A 17,529-nucleotide genomic window follows, 5' to 3' on the forward strand; every position below is an offset into this window, starting at 1 on the left:
TAGAGGTGGCTACCAACTATTCGCCCCAAAAGCATATGGGGACAAATAGAGCAGTATCAGCAGGTTATGAACCGCAGACTTGGCAATGGCCAATACACAGTGATTGGCATCTGCAGAATAGTGCAGGGGATTTAAACCCCCATCTACATTCTATCTAAAAAAAAAAACTTGCAGTGCAAACTTAATTCTTCTGTGGGTTTTATTGGTGGATTTCCTTAGTAATGTAAAGGACTGTAGGAAGCCGCTGGAAGTCTCATTGGAAATTTAGGAGGGTGTTTAATATGTGTGGCCTTAGTTGAAGAGTTTCCCACAGCATTCAGAATTATTACCTCTTTCACATTCAATGATATGATAGTTGCCTCCGATAATGAATGTGACCAAGTAATCCTTCAATAGTCAGAGAATGGAGCACTGAATTAATAATGAAACAATTATGCATACTACTCAGAACATCAGCTGAACAAGCTTTATATATTTTGGTCATACAATAAGTGATGTACTTCAGTGGTGAAATATTTTAAGAACATCTCTGACAACAGAAATAAATAAAAATACATTAAAAGAAAAAAAATAAAATAAAATAGCACATTTCCCTAGTAATCTGTCACTGCTTACAGTATCATGTAGGAAGGAAGTTACACAACACCACTATTGTAAGGTCCCAGACAGGGATCACATGATTAAGCAAATTATCGCAAATCATCAGAGGTGAACATGCCCTTAGCCCTGCGCAGTATAGAGTCCTTATTGGCATCATAGGGGTGCTCCTTAGATGGGATTTCAAGCACGGCTGGAATGGAGACATTGTGTGCATCAATAGCATGCCGGATCATCTCAGCGATGAACTGGTTGATCAGAATAATTCCAATATCATCACGTTGTAGAAAACTCCTGGAAAATGGAAAAATGTTATTGATAAAATTAAGCCTATAAAGCTGTGTCTGTAAGACGAGATAAAAGGGCTTTTTCAGGCTAAATATTAATTTGCAGGACAAATGCTGAATAAGGATCTACAGTGGTATAAAATATAAATGCTGGAATACAGTGGTATTATGGAATTGCTATTTATGCAACATTTTACTACATCAAAGTACCCCAACAACAATAGATTTGGGAGAAAGGCAGTGTGAAGATTTTGAACACAACAATGTTTGATGCCATAATATCAGAGGAAGACTCGGTACACAATGACAGTCCAGATCAGGGCAGATATTTTCTACATAAGCAGCACTATGTTTCCAGTAAACACCATCTTTGCTATGTATAGAAACATCCAGTCACAGTCAATGTGGAAAATCAGCATTGCTGGCCATGTTGACACTCATGTGACCAGCAAAAAGGGGAACAGAAGAAATACTGAAGTCAAAGGGTTGATGTGGCAGGACACAAAGCCTACGGCACTGAAGAGGTTTCGCATTAACAGTAGGATAGTGAGGGTCCAGCTGCGGAGACCCCCAGTGATTACTCTCTGCTGTTTTAGGGTCTTCCCTGAGTCCCAGCTCCATACATCTCCAAATAATGTAGCCAAGTCCCATCAGATTCCTCTAACCATGGAGTTTGTGAATTATGAGACAGTCACTGACATGGTCACCGGTCACAATGTCCAGGCTCAGACTGGTCCACAGGTTAATACCCTTGTGGGCTCCAGAGTCAGGTGGGCCCCTAGTTCACCCTGGCATGGTACAGTATACTGACTGTACTTCATACAGAGGAAGCAGATGCCTGACCCTGGGACAGAATTACACACTGAGCTCTACCTATCCATCTCTCTATATATGTACCCAAAGAGATCTCTATTGATAGGATTATCTGTATACAGAGATTATAGAGAGATAAATCCATATATATATATATATATATATATATACCCGCTGGCAATATTACACGATTTCAGTATTTGCATGTAGTTGTACAGTAGGTTTTGCTGCTGGGCACCGGGCACTACAGTCGAACACTGCCAATGTCTCCCTGTAGCCGGCTGTACACAGGGGCCTGGTGTTGCCATTCCAGCAGAGTAGTCCATCCATTGTTACCCAGCAGCTTCCATCTCCCCAGGTCATACTGACACCATCCAGCCCCCTCCTCACACCGCCTCTCACCTGAACGTCTCCTCAATCTCCGTTACGCTCGTCTCCTTCTCCACCACTAGGAAATTCGGCTTCCGGTTCTTATTCAGCTCTCCTATTCCCCCAAGCAAGAAGCCGGTGCAAGTGTCCTCATCTCCGATCACCGCGATCAGCTTACCACGTACTAGGCCGCCCGCCATAGTCTCTGGGATTCTATCAGCTGACTGCTCACACTCCGCTTCCTCAACCACACGGTGTCACGTGATGCTGGCTAATAAGTCAGCTGACGCGGAGGGCGGAGCTTTACGCGCACACGTCTATGTAAGTGGGCGGGCATTGCGTGTGAAGGTCAAACTTGTAAGCTTGTGGAGGCGGGCGGTCATGGCTGTGCTCCGGGCTATGTAGTGCAGCAGAGGAGAGTGCGCGGATTATCTAGTGATGGAAACTGAAAGAGTAATACCTGAGGAAACTTCATATTAGCGCGAACTACACGTAACACAGGGCCGACTACTGGGTTACCTGCCTAATGCCCTGTCCCTCCCTTCATGTATATTCACAAGCTCACGTCAGTCATAGTAACATACAGAACGCAATAGACGTGCTTGTGAGGGAAGTGTCCATATGTGTCACTTCATGTGGTAATAACTTTGGAAAACTTTAACTCACCAAAGTCATTTTGAGATTGTTTTTTTTTTTTGTGACACCTTGTACTTTGTCTTAAAAAAATCGGAAATTTGGTGGAAATTTTGAAAAATATGCAATTTAAAAAGTTTAAAATATCCTGCATTTCATACAGATATCACCCGAATTAGTACCAGATCTCTGCTTTATGTTGGCATCAAACTTACATTGTATACAGCGATTATGAGGCTTATAAGTCAGGCAGAAATCTTCAAGAACATTTCCAAAACTCATTTTTCAAGGGACTAGTTCAGTAATGAAGGGGTTATGAAAGCCCCTAGAATTTATACATTCACAAGGGGCCAAAAGAAAAAACGCATGATCCAATTTTCCGGCAAGTTCTCTTGACTACCATAGCAGCCTTCATGTGAATGTAAACTGATATATGGACATACAGCAAGATACAGAAGGGAAGGCGCGCCAAAGAGCTTTTGGAGGGCAGAATTTGCTGTGTCCGTTTCAGGCATCATGGTGTATTTGCAGAGCCTTTGAGATGCCAAAACAGTGGAAAACCACAGAAAGTGACCCCATTATGGAAACCAACCCTTTGAAGAATTTATCAAGGGGTACAAATTGTACAGTGCTGCAGAATATGTTGGCGCTATATAAAATGTATTATTATTATTATTATTATTATAGTGAGTTTTGTGACCCTTCAGGTTTCTCACTGAGTTTATTAACATTGGGACGTGACGATGAAACTACCTTTTTTTCCGATAAAATGTCGCTTTAGCCCCAAATTTTTCATCTTTACAAATGGTTAATGGAAAATAACCAAATAACATTATTCTCCTGAACACATCAAAACCCCAAATGTTATGTGGTCATAAACTGCTGTATGGGTACTTGGCGGAGCTTGGAACCGAAAGAGCGCTATTTCACTTTTGAAGGGCAGATTTTGCTGGAATAGTTTTTGGGTACCATTTTTCATTTGAAGAGCCCCCGAACATGACTATTTTGTAAACCACACCCCTCAAAGAATTTATCAAGGACTATTCTGATCGAATAATTGTTTCATAGATTTTATTAACATTGAGCATTAAAAAAGAAAAATGAAAAATTTTTGCAATAAAATGTTGCTTTAGACACAAATTTTTCATTTTTACAAGAGGTTAAAGGAGAAAATGTATCCAACAATTTGTTAAGCAGTTTTTCCTGACTGGGAATACCCCACATGTGGAGGTAAACTACTGTATTGGCACAAGGCGGGGAGTGCCATTAGGCTTTTGGAGGGCAGTATCATTTTTAGGTGACATCTCATTTGTCCTTAAGATGCTAATGCAGTGGAGAGTACAAAGAAGTGACTTAAAGGGGCTCTATCAGCAAAATCATGCTGATAGAACCCCACATATGCGTGCATAGCCTTTAAAGGCTATTCAGGCACCGGTAACGTTATATTAAACTACCCTTCCCCGTTTTAAAATAATAACCTAAAAAAGAATGTGCTCTACTTACGGATCGTGCACGCTGGGCGGGCATTCAGGGTGTGTCCTCATCTTCTTCCCCGCCTCTTCTTCCTCCGATGTCCTCCGGTCTTCTTCCAGCGCTCACTCGCGGACACTGATATGAAAAAAACGGCCTGGGCGCATGCGCAGTAGCATGCGGCTTCTACTACGGCTACTGCGCATGCGCCCCGGCTATCACTGTCCGTTCGCGAGCGCTGGAGGAAGACGGGACCGGAGGACTTCGGAGGAAGAAGAGGCGGGGATGAAGATGAAGACACACCCTGAATGCCCGCCCAGGGTGCACGTTCGGTAAGTAGAGCAAATTCTTTTTTAGGTTATTATTTTAAAACGGGGGGGGGGGGGGGGGGTAGTTTAATATAACTTTTACGGTGCCTGAATAGCCTTTTTAAAGGCTATGCACGCATATGTGGGGCTCTAGCAGCATGATTTTGCTGATAGAGCCCCTTTAATTTTAGAAACTGCACCCTCAAAGGGTGTAGTGATCATTTTGACCCCACCAATACTTTCTGCAAAGAAATATTCAGCAGATGGTGCAAAATGAAAATTTTTTCAGATAGGTCATTTCAGTGGCCAATAGGTCCTGCCCGTATCACAACACTCTGAAAAGTCAGCTCTCAGGTTATTATGCTCTGTCTCGTATGTGGCTCTACTGTACTGTATGTACTGTATGTGGCTCTACTCTTTTGCCTATAAATATGGCGAGGCTCAGAAATGAAGAAGCACCATGCACATTTGAGGCCTAATTTGGCTATTTACATTCCATTGGTGAGGAATTACAGGGCTTTTGATACAAAATAAAAAAATGGATCTCCTATTTTAGTAACTACTCCCCTCAAGGAATGTATCACATACTGAGCATTTTTAACCCTCAAGTAAAAGTTACTTTAATTTCCAGAAATAAATGCACAGCAAATAGGTAAAATTGCTATTTTTCCAGAGATACACCATTTCAGTGCCCGTTATGTTTTGCCAAGATTATGACAGCAGAGACACAAACTTTGGAGCGTTTGTCTCTGACACAAGCTGGGCACAACATATTGTGCACTGAAATGACGTATTCCTGGAAAAATTGTCATTTTCACTTTGTATAGCTGATGGTGCATTCATTTCTGGAAAATAAATTAATGTAACACTTGGGGTAAAATTGCTCACTGTACCCCAGGATGAACTCCTTTAGGGGGATAATTTCTAAAAAATCGTTCAAAAACCAAACCTTTCCAAAATGCAAATGGCGCTGTGTCTTTTCTGCACCCTGCTGTGTGCCCGAACAGCAGTTTGTACCCACATATGATAGTTGAGTAGGGTATCCCAAATACAACAATGTCATATATGTGGAAATAAACTGCTGTTTGGGCACACAACAGCAGGGAACAAAAGACACAATAGCCCATATTTGCAGATACACTGAAGTACGAGCACATGGTGGGGCTTGTAACACAAAGAGAAATAGCACTGTTCGGCTTTCAGAGTGCAGATTTAAATGTTTTTTTTTGGACTCCTTGTCATGTTACCAGAGTCTCTGAGATGCTAGTACATTTAAATCCGCCAGAAAGTGACTCCATTTTGAAAACTGCACCCCTCAAAGAATTTATCAAGGGGTGTAGTGAGCATTAGTTTCTCTTAAGTGAATATGTAAGCTGTGCGGAGTGCATTGGGTGCACCAAATCTCACACTATTTTCCCACTGGCTCCTATGGCAGGGTTAGGAGGACATTCTGGGCATGGAGAGGGGAAGGGGGTCAGTGCTGGGGTATTTTCTCCCTTAATTTGGGTTGTTCCTTGATGTATAGTTGCATAGCTTATACATTTCCTTATTGCCACAGCCAGTTTTGTCCTAATGATTTGACGGTTTTTTTGGTTTTTGTCTTCACATTTTACTAGCTATATTTTTCTTATTTTCTTGCGATGTGGCAATATGAGAGCTTGATTTTTGCAGGATGAGATGTACCATACTTTTCAATGCCACCATTTTGGGGTGCCTATAACTTATTGACTACATTTTATTAACTCTTTCTGGATGAGATTTAAAAAAATAAAAAAACTTCAAATCTGACATTACTTTAAAATTTTTTGCTGTGCAGCAGACAGCACAAGCAACATGTTACCTTTATTCTATGTATCAGTACGATTATGTAGATACCTAATTGATTTCGGTTTTTTTTGTTGTTTTTTTACAGAGCTGGTTGAGCACTTATCTTCTGTGAGATAATCTTTGCTTTTTGTTGATACCAAATATCTAATGTTGTTTTTATTTAGTTTTTTACATAATAAAACCTTTTATATGGGAAAATTGGATTTTTGGGGCTCATCTAAAATAATCCGGATGACGCAATAAAAAAAATCACTGTAGACATCAGGCACATTAGCAATGCATTTTTATTTTCTTTAGTATGCACCAGTCATATCAACTATAACAAATGACACATTTTTATCATTGTCATTGATGCATAGAAAATATCTTCCTATAAAATGCTGTCACATAGTACGCACCATGTGATATTGGCTCCGCCCTTATAACAGTGCTACGACAACCAATTATATTATTTAGAGACTGTCCTGATAGAGGTCATAGAGTTCAAACTGCATATGAACATAAGTTACAAGTTAACAGAAACTTGCATCAGTCTACATAATGTAGATTTCATGTTTCTTTGGTAAGGGATACACCCACCTGTTTCTCCAGGCCACTTGTCCTAATATAAAAGGGTGGCTTATGGCAATTTATAAATATTGTTGGTTTTTTTTTGTGCTTTATCGGTGATACTGTGGTGACCGTGCAAACTGTGTGTGAACATAAAGTCATTAAGAAAATATTAATAGTATTCATTATGGAAAGATACAGTAAATGTAGCTTCCCCGTAACCAACAGTGACCATATAATGACTCCATGACCTCTATCGCTTCCCCTAACCCTTTTACCCAAAAGTACCCTCCCCACAAATAAAAATAGAAAACAAAGCGCATATAAAACAAAACAGGTAGCAACATTAGAAAATAAAACACCAACCATAATATAAAGGAAGAATTTGTAAAAAGCAGAAAAGACATGGACATTGTGGGTGACGTGCACACTTGTTTTCCTTTACCATGCCATTATCCTATAGGAAAGTCCTTAGGTTGGATGAACAGGGCACTTTGTGAATTATTGCTATGACAGTTTTTTTTTTTTAATCAGTGCATTTGCATAAAAAGGGATAACAGCCTGTTCCTCACTGGCAAGTTAGTAGGCCTTTTGCAAAGCCTATTGGGTTATGATTAATTTTCAAGGCACTGAAACTTGGAAGGGACTTCCAGGAACATTCTGGTCACCCCACTTGACAATGAGGATATAATCCCCTTTGTCTTTTACAGTGTAGGTCACATTGTACAATCGATTTCCCATGTGCTTCACATATACTTCCTCGCATGGTGTTTTTGGCCCGTGGACTCCTACCATCAGCATGTTGGTGCCTATGGAATAAAAAAATAAATTAAATTTTATTCATAGGTTATGTTACTTTTCCAAGTGTGAATAATATCATTAAAGTTACTAGCAAGTCACTCGACCCTAGAGATTTTCAAGCAATACAATAAAAAATTGTGGACAATTCTTACTATTACAATTATTATTATCTACAGTTTCCATTTTGTTTTGAAAACAAATTCAACACAATGTCATGGCATACTAACAAAGCTTTGAAAGGCTGAAGTTCACCCCCCACCACCACTGGGTGGTCACAGACAGAAACAAATAGAATAGCTAGCAAACCACTTTCTGAGACATTTTTACATTTTACTACTGCACATAATAATGTACACATTTAACTACACTTGCATACAGAGTAAACACTCCTTCTCACCTGCTTTGCTGCAATCTACAGTGAAGGTATTCTTCTGTCCAACAAATGCTTTTGAAAGGCCAGCGCCCCTGGAAACTACTTTGGAAGCATCAGATGTAAATTTGGGCACTGCCATTCCATAGCCACCTACAGAGGCAGAGGACTTTGTAACTGTTTCTACCAGTACCGTAGAAGTTTCATGCAGACTGTGACCACCAGAAAGCCTTGCTCCTATTTAGAGGCAAAGAAAAATGTTGTGTAACTGTTTTTTGTAGGACATTTTAAACAGACAAACAAGGATAACATGTTTAGGTCGCGTTGTTAATTAAGCAGAAGTTACCTGTTACACGGGCCTTGAATGGACTTCCAACTATGTGTTGGGGTCCTCCATATTTTATTGAGATTAGATAATTTCCAGGAGCCATTGGAGTATATGATAATTTATAACCCTCAGGAGAGTCTTGGCAATCCAACTTCACCTTTGAAGGTCCATCAATTGTAATAGATAAAGATCCAGATCCAGCATTCAGAGTATTTACTATAAATTCAGAAGGTCTTCCTGCAAGAGAAGACAAATGTAGGATTAGGAATGGGCACGGGCAACTGTGCCAATATCCAAATCAATTCAGTAAATTTTGTTAAATAAAAAAACAGAATAAATAATATTCTTGTAACATTCAAGCTACTGAATAAGTGAAGAAAAGCTACAAGAAACAATCGCTGCTAACGTTGGACACTACAGTTTGTGAATAAATTCTTTAAATTCTGTTAGATCTGCCAATGTGAGAACCGGAAAGATTTATACACATCATTTCTTATGTCATCATCATCATGAAATATTTTCTCGTAATGTGTAACCACTCTTACCAGTGACTCCACCCTCAAGACCAGGTCCATAGGCTGTAACCAATCCAGGATCACCAGCCTGACTCTGTTCTCCTACACGGATTTTGAAAGGACTTCCTGGGATATGGCGTCCATTGAATTTGACATCAATTGAATGAACTCCATTTTCACGAGGAATGAAACGTATTGAGTATTTATCTAAAGATAAAATAGAAAATGTATGGTTATATATCATGAAATCATGTAAACCTTGTACCAAGTTCTGTTCATATCTTTATGAGACTTTCAGTGAAACCTGTTCTTACCACTGTCCACTTCAGAAACATAGCATTCTTCTACAATGCCAGATGGTGTGTGGACTTTAGCATCTATCACCCCACGAGCTCCATTTAGCTGTACTGCAAAAGTGGCTGGCTGATTGACCTTCAGTCCAGTCTCCTAGAATGATATGTAGAAGATCTTTAAGAGTGTTGAAGATATTGAATTGTATACCAAGACCTCCTGCTCAGTGAAGTTCAAACACCATAAGTAATAATATTTTACCTGTAAGCTAGTGACAGTCAGTCTGCGTGCATCATCAGAACGAGAGGCTACTGGTACCACAAAGGGGCTGTCAGGGATGTGCTCATCATTAAATTTAATGGACACTTCGTAATCACCTAGATTACAGATATTACATAAAATTAGCATTTTCAGTCACTACATTTGGGATATATGTATCATGACCATTATTCTGTATACTAATTTTCACCCAAAGCAATAATAAATACTACAAAATACACTTATTCATATTTGCTTTCAAAATGCTCGCACTCACCAGCTTCCTGTACAATGTAGGACACTCCACATGAGCCATCTTTACGATCTTCAAAAGAAATTTCTGCTTTACTAGGGCCTTCAACTGCAATGGACAAACCCCCAGCTCCAGCCTCTCGAGTCCATATGCTGAATTCAGCTGTAGGATTAAATTACAGATATGCAAACATCTTTTAGATATCATTTTCTCAAAATAACATCTTGTGTACATATGTTACTGCTTTCATGGCTGCTTACCAGGGACTCCTGCAACTCCCCGCTCCAAGCCAGTGCCTCCTGCTCTGACTTTGTGGGCTCCTCCTTCACCCATCGGGCCTACAGTGAACTGGAAAGGACTTCCAGGAACATGTTGTCCTCTGTACTTTACACTGACAGTGTGAGCTCCCATCTCTTGTGGAACAAAGCGCACACTGTATGTGCTGTCTTCTCCATCAATGATCTCGGCGTCTGCTGTTTTTCCAGAAGGGCTGGTCACTTGAGCTGTCATATCCTGGGAACCCACTTCACCTGAGAGAGATAGTCAACACTGCTTAGTAACATGCAATTTGCATGTTTAATTATAGAAATTAGGAATAATCTGCATCAGTGGATACTGTGTTATTTTTTCTGTACTAACCTTCCTGTCGTGCAATGCTGCTGAATGAGCCTAGACTCTCCCGGCCAAGGAAGTCTCCAAAAACATTGTGAAATGGGTCACCGCCAACCTGTGTAGATTCCTCCACCCGCACTTCACGCTTTGTTTCACCTCCACGTGTCTTACTTATCTCTGTACGTTCAGTACGTGTATATGTATGACTGCTTCGTGTGAATGTGCGTGTAAGCCGCTCTTGGGCTGAGACCATCTGAAACCAGTTGCCTAAAACAAATCAAGGAGAATACATGGAACATAGTTTAAAGATCAAATATAACTAAGACTGTCTCAAAGTTAAAATAGGGTACATATTTAAAAGATTGATTTTGAATCACACAAGGAGAAAAAAATGGCACATTGTTCAAAGATTGGTTTTGACTAATAAGACTCACACAAGGGGAAAATATGGCTCTTAGTTTGAAGAACACCTTTAATTAAAGAACAACTAATACTGGAATGGAAAGTTCTGCATCTACAGTATAAAGTCCTATAGTTTATAAGGCTTGAAATGGGTAAGCGATGATATTTCATCTGTTTCTGTATTGTATAGATAAGAAATAAAGTTGCTGATTTTCGTATTCATTCTTCCTACGCTTCCATGCATACATATCAGGTGGATGAGACTACTTGCTTAACTTATCTAAGGCTTGAGCTGTATAGCCTGCACAATTTAATCGGTCTCCATACCTGGAATCTTGAGATTGAGATCGCATGTGCTACCAATACTGGCAATGGAGGGAGCTTGGCGTTTTCGGGTTATGCTCTCTTTCATACGTCCTTCACCTGTCACTTTTACCATGAAAGGACTTCCTGTAGGATAGAAGTGGTACATTGAGGCACTGAATAACACTTTCTTGCCACAAACAGACTGATTACTTTGTAAGCAATTATACAGTTACATAAAAGATGTATCAATTATTTATATATACCTGGTACATGTTTCTCTGCAAACTTGATGTTTATAATATATGTTCCTGGCTCAGTAGGACAGTAAGACACTTTACATGTCCCATCTTCTACATCTTCACAGTTTATATCTACTTTGCTTGGGCCTTCAATAGACAAGCCTAAACCTCCATATCCTGAAAAAAATAGATTGTCAGTCACAAGAAATAGCCAAAGCATTAACATGTTACAATAGTTTTACAAAAGAGTATGAGCCCCCTGAAGAAGCAGGGGCGAAATGGTCCGTCGGGGCTCAGAGTGGAGGTCGCAGCTGGTGAGCAGTGGTTTATGTATATGCTTCACATTTTGTCCTATGTAGGTTGGCTTATGTAATACTGGCATGTGTGTGTAACTTTACATTGGTTCTGTTACCTTATATGCTCTTACTATATAGTGGTGATGTGGGTATGATCTTTGCAATGCTACAGATATATTTTTTCAATTAAGTGCCCTGATCTTGTGATATTGTGGGCAATAGGAGCCTATTTACATTTATATATACAAAATACTGGGCCTTTCTATACACACATTTATTGTGGCTGTTCTCATCCCCTACACCACTAGCAGATTATACACCTGCTGGAGCTGCTCAGTCCAGTGCGACCTCCACTCTTGTTGTGTGCTTTTAAATGTTTTTATGTGTTTGTTTTCCTGATACCAATATTTTTTACAATTAAAAACATTTTTGTAACAATAAATTTAGATTTAAAATCAAAAGAATTTTTTGTGTTATTTATACATTGATACTTAGTTGGTGCTAAAAGAGTATGAGACTTACCTGCATTTCTGGTGTCAACGATGAATTCAGACACTTCAAATGTAATGCCCTCTAGTAGTCCTTTCCCTGACACTTTCACTCTGCTTGCATCGCCAATCTCAGATTGTCCAACCATGATCTTGAATGGGCTGTTGGTAACATGTTTTCCATTCTTCTTTACACTCACCACATGCTCTCCCACCTCTTTGGGAGTGAAGGAGATTCCTGCAGTTCATAAGACATGATAATTGGTACTTAGAATAACAGTGTAGTGTGCATAGAAGTGAGAGGGTTCCAACATTTTTGTGCGTCTTATAGAACATATTGTTAATCATTTTAATGTTTCATTTTCAATACTGGACATTACTGTAATTTGGTAATATGGTAACTGCCATCTTCCCTGATTTTATAGGACTGGAATGTTATTTTGAATGGACCCCTCGCTTCCCAGTTACCTCGGCCTCTTTTTCTTAATTGTTTGGAAATAATTTCCCAAGATGTATCTATGTGAATCAATATTATTTTCCTTACCAATATGTCTGTTTGGCAGTCTCTTCAGTAGACACGGCTCCTCATTGCCAGATGGGGCTCTGATACTGGCGGTTAACAGGCTTAAATCTGTCTCTGTGATCTTGAGGGACACATCAGTGGAGGTCCCCACATTAAGCTGGGAAGTTCTCATGGAATCATCACCTGTTGAGATATAAATAATACAATACAAAATAGGTTGGTAGTCTGTAATGTCTACTATAGTGTATGTTTACCACCTAAGAGAATGAGGGAACCAGAACAGTAGCTTCTACTACAATTGACAAAGTGCAGTGTTTTACAATAATAAATGGGTGGTCACTGGATATGGCTGCTCAAAGAATACATTATAATCACCTGTAATCTTTGCTGTAAAAGGACTGCCTGGAATGTGCTTGTCATCAAATCTCACAATGATGTTGTAGTCTCCAGGAGCAGTAGGCAGGTAGGACACAGTGCATGTACCATCTTTATTGTCTTTGCATGTGATTTCTGCCTTTGACGGACCTTCCACAGCCAATGATAAACCTCCTGTGGTAGGACAGAAAGTTGAAATATTTGGTTCGTTTGTGTAATAATGGTAAGCCACATATAAACTAACATACAATAAAATACAAGTATCCAGCAAACTTTTTTTCAGGAAAAACAAGGGAAAACTGCATAAAATTGCATAAAGTATCACATACCTTCACCAGCATCCTTTGTAATAATAGTAAATGTGGCCGGCTTGTTGACCATTCCATGGCTAAGACCTGGTCCATATGCACTCACGTGTCGACTGTTAATGGCATCTACATAGAACTGCAATGGACTCCCTAAAAGTAAATTAATAGTAAAAACATTAATGTAAGCCATGCAACTTGACAAAATTATAATTGATAGCAAAGTGGTATATTAACTTAGTATCATTAAAGGTTTAACCGGGAGGGGGGCTGGGGGGAGGTAACGATCATGAGAGCCCACCATCCAGCTATACTGAACAATTGCACTTTAAGTTTTATTACATTATAAACTTTGTTGTTATTATGGACATACACATCACATATACTTAAAAATGTCCAGTAGGTTCTTAGGTTGTAGATTCAATTAATTCAGTGATTTATTCACTTGAATTTCATCTACAACTGAGTGCCATTTGTTGGACCTGCCATTCCTAGACTTGTGCACTATAATTGTGGTCAACTATCCTTACCTTCTTATAGACTATTCGTGAATCAGGCCCTAGAGGCAATTAATTGGATGCAAATCTTTGAGGGACATTATTATTTTGGAAGACTCATCAGAAGATCCTCTCTTACTCTAGTAGACAAATTAGGCCCAACCCTATTCATTTTGTTTTCTGTCATATGCTTTACAGTCTAAATATAGCATCACATTCAGCTGTACGAAACAATGTGTTTTATGGATTGATGGTCACTGTTAATCATAAATGAGTTACCTGGAATGTGATTTCCATCATATTTTATATCCATTTCATGCAATCCCTTCTCGGTTGGAGCAAACTTCACAGTAACAGTGCCATCTTTGTTGTCAGTGATATTGGGTCTAGCCGTCTTGCCAGATGGCATGCGGACCTCACCTAGATACAATAACAGTAACATGTATATAATCTTTCTCATATTTTCAGTAAAAACAAAGAAATGGCAACCAGTGGATAAAGGCAATGTTCATGTTTGGATATTATTTTATGATAGATAGATAGATAGATAGATAGATAGATAGATAGATAGATAGATAGATAGATAGATTGATAGATAGAGGGAGTGAGTTACAGTAGATAGGTCAATTAATCTCTGGCTGGATTACCATACCTGTAATCTCTCCTTTTTGCACAGTAAAAGGAATCACTAGATTGAATGGCCTGAGCATGGTGTCCAGATTATCAACAGGAACAACAGGTTCTTCAGTAGCCTGCAGAGAGTAAAGCAGTACTATAAGTTATCTCACAAAAATGGACAGCATTAAGTGTGGAATTCATGAAATATGATAAAGAAGAAACAAAAGAATAATTTAAAGGAAGCAAGAAATAGATGATATTATGCCAGACACATCAGGAGGAAAAGTATAAAGATGAATACAGGAACGGAACACAGAATAAGTCACCTAAAAGTGATCTTCTGATAGGTGAAAACAGATCATAGTGTAGTAGTTTGTAAGCTCAGACCTATAGCAATTTACAAAACTCTATAGCAACTAAACCACTTTGGTTTAATTCAGATATTTATGTTATTAGGATTTTTTTATATGCAGTATTCTAAGAAAAAATCTTTTCAATTAGATGACTGGATGACTTTTATAAGTTCCACCAGGAAATGGTGATTTTATTACCTATAGTGGTACACCATTGTATGTGCAGAATTTGGCAGCTACTGTGGTCTCCTTATTTAAGTCCAGTTGTCCTATACATATCTATCCCCAGTATAAGTTAATTAAGTATAGCCCATTCAAGTACACCCACTGAAATGGAGAACTTAGTGAAAATGAGTTTTCTATGCCGAGTAACCCCTTTATTACCATGCAAGCAGAGAAAGAATGCAAAAAGCATCAGCTGTATATAGAAAAGTAATGGATTGAACTTAGAGTTCTAGATAAGTAGGTATACAACAATAGAGTAGAGTAGAGAGTTCTCTGTGTTATACCCAGTGTGTAGGATAGCCGGGTAGGTGTGCAGCATAGGGCTGATGTAGCTGCACAGTGTCACATGGCTCCTCTATGATTGGGATGGTATCACAAGCCTAGCAGGACGGAATAGTTAAATGATGGTAAGGGGACGACTTAAATGCATATATGGATCATCTCTTAACACTGATCGGAGACTTACCACCACATGGAAGGGACTGTTGGGAATGTGTTCTCCACCAAAGCGAATGGTGATGATATATTTCCCTGGTTCAGGTGCTGTATAGTAAATATCAAAGGTACCATCCTGGTTTTCCACCACATCTACATCAAGTTCTGCTCCATCAGGTGTAGACACCTTGCATGTAACTTTTCCCTTTCCTGCGGCCTTAGCATCTACTGTGATGACTGTTTCCTCTCCAATTTGTATGGTGGGTCCTAAGCAGGCTCCTGAACAGTGAACAAGACAATGTTATTTTTCAGATATCAGTTATTGAAATACTTACACAAACTTGTTGCAAAACATTAAAATAAAGTGCAACAATTCTTTTTTCTCAATGAATGTAAATGTACCATGAATAAGGCATATCTTTATGAACAAATACATAAAAAACTCACCTAATCCATGTCCTCCAATGGACACTAAAAAGAAAACAAAAAGTAAGGTATTATTGGTTGATAAAAGATTCTATATGATGTATCTATCTTATATCTAATATGAAAGATATTAGGCATCTTTATGTTGTCATTCATATTGGAGTTTACCTGTCACTAAGCACTTGCTGGCATCACCAGTGGGCACTGCATGAATACGGAAAGGAGAGTAGGGGATTTCATCTCCGCCATACTTAATGGTAATAGTATATCTTCCTGCCATATCTGGCACATAAGATACTGTGTAGGTACCGTCACCATTTCCCCGAATATTAGCTTTCTTTGGCTTTCCTTCAGGGTCCTGCAAATTAGGTATATAATGTTTTATATATACAATCAAAATTTGTGAATATAATTAGAATTAAAAGAGTATTATAAAATATATTTCTTTAACCTAATCAATGCCACTGTCCAAATACGCCAACTCACTGCAGCTCTGCTACATAACTTCTAATTTTCTGTTTCTACGTTCATACCTGCTTTAGGTGCTATCACTTTAGATAATGCGGCACATACTAATAGTGGCCCTTCAATCATAACCTAAAGATGGCAATGTACCCTTTCTGTCTGCAGAATATCATGTATCCAGAGCTGTGTGACTTACTAATGCCTGTGTGAATATTTCACTCTTGCCAGATGGTGACTGTTAGCTGAGGATTAATTCTTGCATTGACTGAGCTCCAACTTCTCCATTACATTCCCACCTATTTCATTTATACTATCAGTAGACTATATCTGTCTATGAGTAATGGGAAAAGATACTTTCTAGTTCATGTTTTGTGAAAGTGTGACATGTTTTCATATACTAAATTTGTTGAAATTCTAAAACTAACATTATTTTGTCTTTCTAATATTTGAATGGATTGAGATTAAGTACTGTAGTTAAGGTGCAACATGTAATTTCGTATTATATACAATCTAAAAATAAAAATATTTTATATAATGGATAATATACATCACTATGAGTGAATATTAAAGGAATACTTAAGTAGTAAAAATACAGCAGTATGATTTAGTTTTAATCTTTTTTTTTTTACTTTTTCACTATTTTCTTCTATAATTGAGGCTGGAATCTGAAGAATCTTTCTTTGCTTCCACTAGGTGGAGATTTACTGTCACTCTCAGCAGTGCTGAAATATGAATGAGCTCATTCTAACGGGATGTACAAATCTCCCAGCTGCTCAAGAAGCCCTCAAAGGGGTCACTTGTTTTTTATAAATATACCATATGGACAGGGATTGTGTTCCTAGATAAGCAGCACTTCTGTTAACTATTTTATGGCATCAACAAAAGTAAAAGTGGGTAGTGGATAGAAAATTATTAGAATTACGATTCAACAGCAGGTAAAGTGCTATTCTTTGTATGCTGTTACTTTACTGACAATGTAATAGGTTGATTACATTAAACTATATAAACTGTATAAGGGAATTTAGGTAATGTGAAGCAGTAAGCATTCTACTCACCAGAATCTGAACAGTCAGAAGTCCTTCGCCTGCATCACGAGCATCAATGGTAAACTCAACAGGTAAGCTGGCTGGGATACCTGCTGCGTTAAGACCTGGGCCACTGGCACGTACTTTGCTTGCATCATGAGTTGGCAATACCTTGATCTTGAAGGGGCTGTATAAAAAAAAAATATATAATCTCTGAGTCTGATGACTCAATTTTGATAGGACATATAGGGACTTTTGTGATTATCATAC

General features: G+C 38.7%; 2 protein-coding genes across 3 annotated transcripts in view; both read right to left on the minus strand.

Annotated features, from left to right (window-relative positions):
* Nucleotides 1-452: 452 nt before the first annotated feature.
* On the minus strand, nt 453-2,339 carry ATP6V1F (ATPase H+ transporting V1 subunit F). The gene is made up of 2 exons (XM_075273884.1): nt 2,100-2,339; nt 453-891 (listed from the first exon to the last, which is right to left on the minus strand). Exons 1-2 carry the CDS (start codon nt 2,264-2,266, stop codon nt 690-692), a joined length of 369 nt encoding a protein of 122 aa, XP_075129985.1. The 5' UTR covers nt 2,267-2,339; the 3' UTR covers nt 453-689.
* A 4,231-nt stretch (nt 2,340-6,570) lies between these two features.
* The window catches only part of FLNC (filamin C), a 58,500-nt gene continuing 47,541 nt past the window's right edge, over nt 6,571-17,529 (minus strand). For both annotated transcript variants that reach the window (XM_075273887.1, XM_075273886.1), the window contains 21 exons: nt 17,290-17,446; nt 15,938-16,127; nt 15,791-15,814; nt 15,375-15,622; nt 14,365-14,464; nt 13,992-14,132; nt 13,240-13,368; nt 12,911-13,084; nt 12,557-12,718; nt 12,047-12,250; nt 11,253-11,405; nt 11,011-11,133; nt 10,309-10,548; nt 9,930-10,199; nt 9,694-9,831; nt 9,420-9,535; nt 9,182-9,314; nt 8,898-9,074; nt 8,371-8,589; nt 8,052-8,261; nt 6,571-7,662 (listed from right to left, as the gene is read on the minus strand). In XM_075273887.1, coding sequence (XP_075129988.1) covers nt 7,475-7,662; nt 8,052-8,261; nt 8,371-8,589; nt 8,898-9,074; nt 9,182-9,314; nt 9,420-9,535; nt 9,694-9,831; nt 9,930-10,199; nt 10,309-10,548; nt 11,011-11,133; nt 11,253-11,405; nt 12,047-12,250; nt 12,557-12,718; nt 12,911-13,084; nt 13,240-13,368; nt 13,992-14,132; nt 14,365-14,464; nt 15,375-15,622; nt 15,791-15,814; nt 15,938-16,127; nt 17,290-17,446 — 3,496 coding nt within the window. In that variant the 3' untranslated portion in view covers nt 6,571-7,474. The remainder of the gene's footprint in view (nt 7,663-8,051; nt 8,262-8,370; nt 8,590-8,897; nt 9,075-9,181; nt 9,315-9,419; nt 9,536-9,693; nt 9,832-9,929; nt 10,200-10,308; nt 10,549-11,010; nt 11,134-11,252; nt 11,406-12,046; nt 12,251-12,556; nt 12,719-12,910; nt 13,085-13,239; nt 13,369-13,991; nt 14,133-14,364; nt 14,465-15,374; nt 15,623-15,790; nt 15,815-15,937; nt 16,128-17,289; nt 17,447-17,529) is intronic.

This window comes from Leptodactylus fuscus, chromosome 5, assembly GCF_031893055.1.
Source record: "Leptodactylus fuscus isolate aLepFus1 chromosome 5, aLepFus1.hap2, whole genome shotgun sequence".
NCBI classification, from domain to species: Eukaryota; Metazoa; Chordata; class Amphibia; order Anura; family Leptodactylidae; genus Leptodactylus; species Leptodactylus fuscus.